The 9,855-nt window shown below is 39.3% G+C and overlaps 1 protein-coding gene across 1 annotated transcript; it reads left to right on the top strand.

Annotated features, from left to right (window-relative positions):
* The first annotated feature begins 3,342 nt into the window (after window positions 1–3,342).
* Window positions 3,343–7,166, top strand: GJE1 (gap junction protein epsilon 1). The gene is given in 4 exon segments (XM_032183884.1): window positions 3,343–3,432; window positions 6,181–6,241; window positions 6,244–6,356; window positions 6,771–7,166. Coding segments are annotated over 4 exon segments (660 nt in total).
* The last annotated feature ends 2,689 nt before the right edge of the window (window positions 7,167–9,855 follow it).

Here is a 9,855-nt window from a genome sequence, read left to right as displayed (position 1 = left end):
GGAGGGGAGCCGCGGGGGTCCCCGTCCCCGAGCGATGGGGATGTCCCCGGAGGGGCCGAAGGTGACGGTGCTCCCCGCCGCTGCCATCCCGGAGAGGCGCCGCCTGGGGAAGCCGGAGAGCTGGCCACGGCGTCGGGTGAGAGGTGGGCTCGCCTTCGGGAAACCCGTCTTCCAAGCACGGATCTTCCCAGTTCACGCAGCTGAAACCACAGCACTTTGAAACGCAGGGTACCGAGGAGCAAGGGACTTGGAGATGAAGGGGATTTCTTCCTGTCACCCATATGTGGGTTCTGAACAGCTCCTACTGAAAGACATTAGCTACCTTTAAAGTTTTGGGGTTTACTCTACAAACTGTAACACATATTAGTCTCAGATAGGGACATGGGGAAAGCTGATGAGATAATCTATCACTTTTTATGCAAATTGTATATCTGAATGGATAATAACGTTTTCTTCTATGAAGTGTCTCTTGCTTTTCATTGAGGTAGTATATTTTATTTCCTAGTGCATGTACATATATTGACTTTACAAACAGTTCCATCTATTTCCAGCAGAAGCCATGAATTCAGGTAGCAGTGCAACTATGCTGCAAGACAAACAGTTCTACTGCACTCAAGTTTTCAAGATAAAGAGTTAACACAGAGGAATAACAGCATTTGCCAGTTACATTATCCATGGACTGATTTTGCCCTTCCTCTTCTCAGGAAGGAGGATGTATAAGTTTGCAGTGACCTTGCTTGCTCATATTATTGAAATAGTTCTCTTGAAGCCCTAGAGGTTTATGACAGGTATATGGAAAAATAAAATGAATGCATGGATGGCTTGCTGAAGTGGGAGAATGAGTATGAGCACTGAAATACCGGAAGTGGTGTACCACATATGTGCAGTTACACATGGCCTGCGTATGATTTATCTTCTGGAAAGTCAGTGCTAGTGCTTGGAAATAATCAGGCTAGAGACTTCATGTTTACTAGGCAGGTAATAGGAATTGTCATGGATCTCCCTCATAAGTGATTCCTGGCACTGACAGTGCTTTCCTCCACACTGTATTAAATTCATCTACACTCCCTCTGAGGCAGCCTTCCAATTTGCTTGGAAATTATCACAAAAGCATCCTCTGCTTTTTTGAGTGCACATAGACTTTGCTAGGAACATCAATATTCATGCTTCTGCAAGCAATCTGAACCATTCTTTTTGATTTCCATTGGTTGGATCCAATATTTGTCTTTAACCCTGTAAGACCAGAATATGAGCTGTTGTCCTTCCACTTAATTATTTGAAAATGGGCTTGTATGTGAACAATCAGTGTAACTCCCATATCCCATAGTTCAAAGTCAACATGTATCTGATATCAATTTACCAAAACACCAGAAGGTGAGTCTTTTTACATGAATATCAACAGAAGAACAATTTAAAGCTTCTGTTGGCATAAACTTCACTTGCAGCTTGAATGGAAAAAAGTGAGACCCCTTGGGTTTTGTTGCACTGAAAACTACACTCCACTGCTGTCCTCCAGGATAATTTTCTTCTACCCAAGTAAGTTATACCTATCATCCAGACTGAAGTATGGAATTCCTTAGAATTAGGTAGAATTAGGAACATTTTCAGCAGGAATATACCTTACTGATTTTCACCAGCACTTGATTGTATCTACTCTGTGTTTTCAGAACTCTAAACAGCAAGGAAATAACATTTGGAGACTATGAGTGTCTCCAGCTCAAAGGAAACAGAAAGTTAGATTATGTTTCTAATGTCATTCAGCGGATGTCTGTGTAAAGGCAAGAGAATATACTGAAACAGCATGAATATAATTTCCTGCAGAGGCAAAAAGAAGAGGAAAAAGCTCCACAGACCCTGACATAAAACAGCCAGAATTTAGATCCTCACAGGCAAACTGTTCGTCATTCTCTTTTCAAACAAAAAAATCTATCCATCTCTTTGGATTTTGTTTCAGATTATAGTCTAGAGACAACTTCATCTTGCAGCTATTGACACAAATTTTTAGCACAAGAGCAAAGGAGAGAATGAGCAGTGCAGGTGTGTCTCCCTAGTGGGAAAGAATCTGCGCACAAACTGAAATCAGGCAGCGCAGAGGGAGCATATCTGGGAGTGCAATATCACAGGGCAGGGACTGTGACAACTGGGAAACGTGGGAAGCAAATCTGCCTCATCAGTAATTCCCAAATGTAGGGATGCCAAAAGTCTGTGTAGGAATGAAGAACTCCCACGAATCTCACAACGCCCTCTACTGAGACGTGCTAACAGCAGGGAAAAGGTTTCCCTTCCCATGTATTCAGGCAGTTTGAGGCACTTTATACTCCAAGGGCTAATTGCGGAATTTGCACATCAAACAAAACTTTGGCATAGTCCCACAAAGATCCAAGTATATCTGCCACTAAAACTACCTACAGTAAGTAGCCTGTAATTAAGTATGCAGGCTTGCAAACTGAGTGAGAGAACTGTGTAGCTGCATTTAAATACAGCCTTGAAAGTGATCATGTTTAAAGCCTGATCATCAGTCACATGAAGAAGAAACAAGACAAAAAAACAAGCAACAACTATTATTTGACTTTAAAACACTGAGCATTAAGGACCAAACCTTTGGGAAAAGTTTCTAGCACCAGACATTAGACCAACAGTTGGGAAAAGTGCATTGTAGTGCAGAGTGAGTTCTCCCAGACAGCTGGATATATAATAACCTTAAGTAAGTCATGTCTTCTTTCTTGTTACATGAGTATAGCCTTTCTTTCTTTTTGGGAGATTGTTTTGGCAGAGACTTCCATTACCTTCCAGCTTCTTGAGTCAGAGGATCTATTTAAGGAGTAAGAGGACATGATTTAAAGGGTAGAAATAGATCACTTTCTCTCTCCCCAGGTTTCAGAACAGATAACAGGCTTTTCCACTGCTTCTATGTGGGTAGCAGGATCTCAAGGAGCTCAAGCAGTAGCTGGACTTTGAGAGAGGATGGAGACAAAGATCTCCCTGGATATGTAATACTCTATACTGGGGAACCTTGAAGAAGGACAACGTTCAGCTTCTAAGGCTGCATCTCTTAGCATAGAATCCAAACTCTAAGGTTAGACATCTAAACATCAAACTCCTATGACTCTTTTACTAGTAAAACAGCACTGAAAGTTAATCATCTCATAGGCAATGCCAATGGGTTTCCTAGGAGAAATGGATGTGGGAAGAACTATTCTAAAAAGAATTGTTGTGGTTTTGTGTAGGGAACGTCACAAACAGCGTGAGCTAGCAAACTGTTTATGTTCAAAAGAGAAATGCCAAATACAACTATGGCTGCCCAGGGACAAGCTCTAAACAGCAAGCTAATTAATAGAAATGATGTCAGATATGTGTCATGCAGCCCTTTCTTCTCCTGAGACTCCTGATAATGGAAGAAGTAGCCACACTGGATTACTGGACATGAGGACTGTATAAAAGATAACAAGAGAGTGATTCTTTGTGCCTATTTCTTAACTTTTTAAAATATGCTTTTTCAGTTACAAATTTTGTATTCATAAAAAAAAAAAAAAAAAAAAAAAAAAAAAGCTGTGATGGAGAAACTTAACATATGACATGCACCTTCCCAGACTGAGTGCCATGGCTAAGGCCATACCCTTCTGTAATAAACCCAGGCTCTCTTTTGTCCATCCTTCTCAGCTCTCAGCCTTTGCACCCTGACACATCCTGTAAGACGCATGTGGTCTTGCCAATGCTCTTCATGCCTAAACATAAAACAGTCAGGAGGAAATGAGGAAGTCACTGATACCACGAGCCTCCTGGCCTAGCTGAAGGTGAGCCAGCCTCCATCTCAGGTCAGAATTGCAGTGGAGGCACTAATCTGTACCTAGCAGAGGCCTCCACTGGCCCTAAGCTTTGATCCACAGGGAACTCTGCAAACCAAAGCTGAGAGAAGAGGCTATTTTACAAGGTTTAGCCATGAGAGTTCTCTTTTGGCAGACAAAATCTTATCTTACTAGTTTATTTTCAAAAAGTCTTCTTTCATTGTAATTATTATTTCATAATGTTAATATGTGTCATTACATTTAACACACTAATAAAGCAATGAACTGGTTGCTTACTGTTAAAGTATTAGTTCATCCCTATCAAACTTCAAGCAAAAGTGCATCTTTATGCGTGCATTTTTTTTAATTAACTGTGATTGTTCAGTAGAACTTAAACTCATTAAAAGGTTAAGGAGCACACTCTTGAGTTGCAACCTCAAGCTACAAGACAGGGTAAAGACACACTTAGAAACAAGGATACCAACATCTTCTGTCTTATCTATGTGAAATAGACAACCACAGGCAAGCCTCTCCTGCAAATTCAAAACAACAACAACAAAGATTTTCTGTCAAGAAAGTCTCAAAGAACTATTTGAGTTGCCTTAGCAGACAGTATTCAGAAGGCACAATGCCAGTTTACACTACTCCCATCTCAAGTCATCCTCTTAATGCAGTGTTATGAAACACATTATTGAACACACAAGACAAAAAGAAAAATCACTGCTTTCCGTTCCTCCTAGTGGGAAGATAATGGGCTTCCTGTACTTTAGCTCATACGACACATGTTTGAACCACTTCTAAGAATCTGACAGATTTATTATGGACCCATTCATCACAGTCAGTGGGGTTCGAGCACAGACACCCATGGGGTTTGTATCAGGCTTATTTGACAGCCTCTCCAAAATTCATTTTTAATTTCAGTTCAGCTGTAGTCATTATGTGCTATCAGAACTAGAGCAGAGCATTGCCAGCTAACTCTTAGCATCTTATCACAAGACAGATATCCAAGTTTCCGTATTGTTACTGCAGTCATACAAAGATGATTTGATTGTCTTAGATTAGGTGACTCAGTCAGATAAGTAGTTATCTTATCTCCAACTAACAACAAAAAGCTATAGAGTAACATTTGTATAGTGCAGTTTTTTACCCAGAAAGTGTCCTTAAATATTGCTTCTATCTATAATGAAATCAAAATCATCCTAACCAAATGTAGTGTTTACTGAAGATTCATGTTCATGGATTAACATGAAAATAATGGCTACTATATATAAAGCATAATAAAAAGCATTGCAAGATCTATCTCAGCTTAGAAACTAGTAGATTTCTCCATTACTGCTTTTTTAAACATTGCTTAAAAGGCAAAAAAATACCACTACATATATTCTTAAAGTACATTCAACCATAGGTTTTCAATGGCAAACTGACATTTTAAAATAATTAAATGATTAAAATATTACTGATATTAAAAATATGTCCAGCATGCTGAGCTAATTTAGTGATTTTATAGTATTGCAGGAACAATAGAAATTGCTTTGGATGCTAATTAAGCTCCACATGTATTATGAGCAGAAGAAAAAGAATGCACAGCAATTGTAATTACTGCATTTTTTAAAATGTAAAGGTTCATCACATACCCTAAGAAGCACAATATTTTATTGCTGATCACATACCACTGTGAGATATTGTTTGTAACTGATGTAATATACACAAGCATTAGCATTTTCTATATGCAGCAGAGCACTTTTAAAAAATTTAAAAACCCAGTCTCACTACTAACACAACACCTTTTACAGCCCTCCAAGAGATAAATAGACATAAATTAACTGCTTGACAAAGGACGTGTAGTAAATAACACAGTCACAGAAGCATTTTTCACCGTCTTCATAACTGAGCACTCAGCTAATCTTAGACCAACAACTTCCAAGTTTGGCTACATCCCTCTTTTTTATGGGACTTTAAATATAAAATACTTTTAACTTAATAACCCCAGATGCTGCAAACTGAACCTGTCAGCATCCCAGCTGGGGTGGGAAAGTGGTGGTGCCGGGGGACTCCTACAGCTGAGGTGTGACCATCGGTACCTGGCAACTAGGGCTGTGGGTCCCCCCAGCCAGGGGAGAAAGACTTGAGTGGGCTGGGTAGTAAAACTGACAGATTAGTTGATAAAGGTTAGATAAATGAGTGTTTATAGAAAACATGCAGCAAAAATAACTTGTTCTAAGCCATTATTTTTTTAGAGAGCTACCACTGCCTTCACAGGCAAACTCTTTCCTTTTAAAACAGGGAGGATAAAATAAATATTTTGGATAGTGATAAAGAGCAAGTAGGCCTCCAACAATAATTATTGTGCTCATTTTTGTTTTCATGTTGAATAACTCTGTGATGTGCAACTCAGGCCACTGAGGTAATTGGCTAGTTCCACACCCTTTGCTTTGGCTCAGTCCGTATGTTTCTCCTTGTGTTTTGGGCTTTGCTGTTTATGGAAATGAGGCCTTGCATTTCAGCTGTGACCCAGATGACAGGGAGGTTAATCTTTTCTGTTACAACCAGTTCAGCCATAAAATTCCTCAGGTAATTCTCTCTCTCTCTCTCTCTCTTTTTTTTTTTTTTAATTGTAGAGATCCAATACTAAGACAATAAACTCCTAAAAATTAAACATAATTTTTCCATATAAGAAGCACTAACTGATTGGTCTAATTATCACTTAGCTTTTTAATGGATACTTTCCTTTCAATGACCTTGCATTTGTGACTAAATATGGAGTTGTACTTTCTGTCCTTCATAACAACAATCCAGACCTTTCAGAAAGCAAGTGAGCTTTTCCAGTTGAAACATAACAGTGATTTTTACCTTTACTGTGTCACCTATGTTCTTATACATTTGATTTTTTTAAAAAACAGGCTTGCAGATTATTCCAGCATGTGCCAACTTTAGCTATCCTAATGCAGTTTTAAATGACCTAACAATGTTTCTGCTACAGATTAGGTATTCTGGGCATTACAGCTGGTGATTGTAATGGCACCCAGAGCGTTTTTTCACCTTTATGCCACATGTAAGAGCATCAAACAGGAAAACATCCTCCAGAAGATGTTTTACACTATCTTTTATATCTTCTCTGTTTAGTTAAGGATTATTCTTGAAGTTGTGGCTTTTAGGCTTCAGACTCAACTTTTTGGTTTTGAAGTGAATGCAATATACATGTGTAATGTGGCAGCACTTGATAAAACATCTAACATTACTTCATGCATGGTGCCAGAGGGCATTGAAAATACAATTTTCCTTCCTGCTATATACACATTCACTGTGATTACATTGGTCTTGTGTGTTGCTGAATTTTTTGAGATCACATTTAGAAGGCTATGTTTCATAAAAAGTCAGTGATGTCAATCATTTTTAGTCATTTATTACCCTGTCCACCTGCATATTTATAAAGATCTAAAGCTATAACAAAAAAAAAAATCTCCTGTCCTCTATGCAGCATTGCAGAAGAGAATCACACTCATGATTACTGCCAAAGAGAAGTCATCTAACACTTAATTCCAATCTAAAAGACACCTCATTATGTGAATAATTTTTGTTTCTACGTATAGGACAAAGATAATAATAACATTCACACAAGTAATATGTTTATGACCTGCTGCCTACAGTAATTTGTCTTCCAGAGGAATGTCTTTGTGATGAGGAGGTTATTTATATCCATATTTTTATTGACAGCTTCATAGAATATGGTACTTTTCTTAACATATGCAATTGAATTTGCTTGTTACTGGTTAATAAGGTTGTCAGCCTGCCAAGAAAAGCTATTCCAAATCCCTTCCATGTTCATATGGTTTGAGAATTAATCAGTAATATGTGATACTCTCTAAGTATCAGAAACTGTTCAAACATTTTTCCCAAGCAGCACCACTGTTGCAATCCACTGTGGTGACAACACATTCATTGGTATCCGCCTAGGGTGCAGCATTCCAGCTGTAGTCACCTGCTAGTTGTGAATCTCCTTTTAGAAGTGAGAGACTGGCATGGTACTCTTCATGCTGATTTGAATGTCTTGCCTTCATTATCCTTTGAATTTAAAATAAATTTTAGGGTTCCTTTGTTTTTTGTTTGTTTTGTTCTGGTTTTGTTTTTTGTTTTTTTTTCTATGTGTGTGTGTAACTTGCTGGAACATATACTTATGGTTTAAGATGCAGTATTAAAGGGAAAAATGGAGCACTTTCACAAAGCATTTACCAATTTTGTACAATTACAATTTGAAGGAGTAAAGGGGTTTTATGACTTCATTTTGCACAAGAAGCTTAAAAGTGTGAAAAAAAAAAAAAAAAAGAAGTCTTTTTTTGGTCCAGTCATGATTTCAGTGAGAGGTTTGCCTGTGTATGACTGCAGAATTAGACCCGTCAAATTTTCTGCAATGTCATATCTGACTAGCTATTGTTTTGACTAAGTTGCTAGTGTAACAATTAAAAAGAAGTCTGCATACAGAAATCATTCAATGAAATATGTGTATTTTTCTAGGTTTGGACAAGAACAAGATGTTTTCTTGTGCTACAGTTTCATTTTAAGGACTAATAGGTACCTCAGCTTAGAAGTAATTTCATTCCTTGTGCTGAAGTGAGGTCATGGAAAAAATCAGATTTTAGAAATGGAAATGAGGAGATAGCTTCCTGCATAAAATATGGACAAATTACAGTCATAACAATCGGCTATTTTTCATTTGTTTTTCAAATACCCTCAATTTCCAAGAGGAAAAAAAAAAAAAAAAAAAAAAATCTCCTCTTCTTTGCTAATAATTTTCTGCAACTGAACAATTTTGTTCTGAATCTCAATATGCCAAGAGACTCAGACATAGAATCACAGAATGGCTGGTTTTGATGGGACTTTTGGAGGCCTTCTGTTCCAATCCTCTGCTCAAGATGAGATACTCACACTAGGCTGCCCATTGTGCTAGTGTTCAGCCAACTGCACAGTAACGTGCTTCCTGATGTTCATACAGAACCTCCTGTGTTCCAGTTTGTGCTCATTGCCTCTTTTCCTGTCACTGGACAACACTGAGGAGAGCCTGGATCCATCTTCCTTGCATCCTCCCGTCAAGTATTTATACACATTGATAAGATCCCCCCTGAGCCTCCTCTTCTCCAGGCTGAAAAGACCCAGCTCCCTCAGCTTCTCCTCATACGAGAGGGGCTCCAGCCCCCTGATCACCTTGGTGAGTCTGTGTTGAACCCTTTCCAGTACATTCAGGTCTCCCTTGTACTGCATGGGTGGCAGAACTGGATACAGTACTCCAGGTGCAGCCTCAACAATGCTGAGAAGAAAGGAAGGATCACCTCCTTTGACCTGCTGACAATACTTTGCCTAATACAGCCAAGAATACTGTTAGCCTTCTTAGCAGCAAGGGCACTTAAGTTCAACTTGATATTTGCCAGGACTCCAAGGTCCTTTTTTGCAAAGCTGCTGTCCAGCTGAGTGGTCCCCAATGTGTACTGGTGCCTGGGATTGTTACTCACCCAGGGGCATTCCTCCCCCAGATGCACTGAGCAGTGACTCTGTCACTACTTAACAAAGATTTGGGAACTGTTATAAATTAGACCACACAATTTTCTGGTCTATTGAAATTATTTTATTAATCAAGTAAGCAGACACAAGCAAAACAGCGCTGGGCAGCTGGGGAGTCTCCGCTCCGCAACAGCACGCAACTTCCCTTTCCAGGGTTGCTGTTTTACAGCAGTCGAGTTCCAGCTTATCGGGACTTGTCGAACTGGCTGAGGCTGCGCAGTCTATTGTTGAGAGGGGGGTCGACAGGATGTCTTGTGGTAAGGGATTTCACAGAGTCTTGTTTCACTCAAGGATGTTTACCCAACACCCCCTCCTGCTATCTGTTCGCTTAATCCTCCCCCTTACCAAGGCCGTTAAATTGTGCAACCTTATCCCCTCAGCAGATTCTCCAAATTCCTCAAAGACAATGAACAAACCCCCACTAATTTATCACAGGAACCAGCAAAGTCAAACAGAATCCATTAGTGTCTTTCAGCACAGTCTGAGGCCTGTAACACTGAAGGAAATAAGAACAGCA

The sequence above is a fragment of the Aythya fuligula genome, chromosome 3 (genome assembly GCF_009819795.1).
Source record: "Aythya fuligula isolate bAytFul2 chromosome 3, bAytFul2.pri, whole genome shotgun sequence".
Lineage (NCBI taxonomy): Eukaryota > Metazoa > Chordata > Aves > Anseriformes > Anatidae > Aythya > Aythya fuligula.
This window is presented reverse-complemented; position numbering and strand designations above follow the sequence as displayed.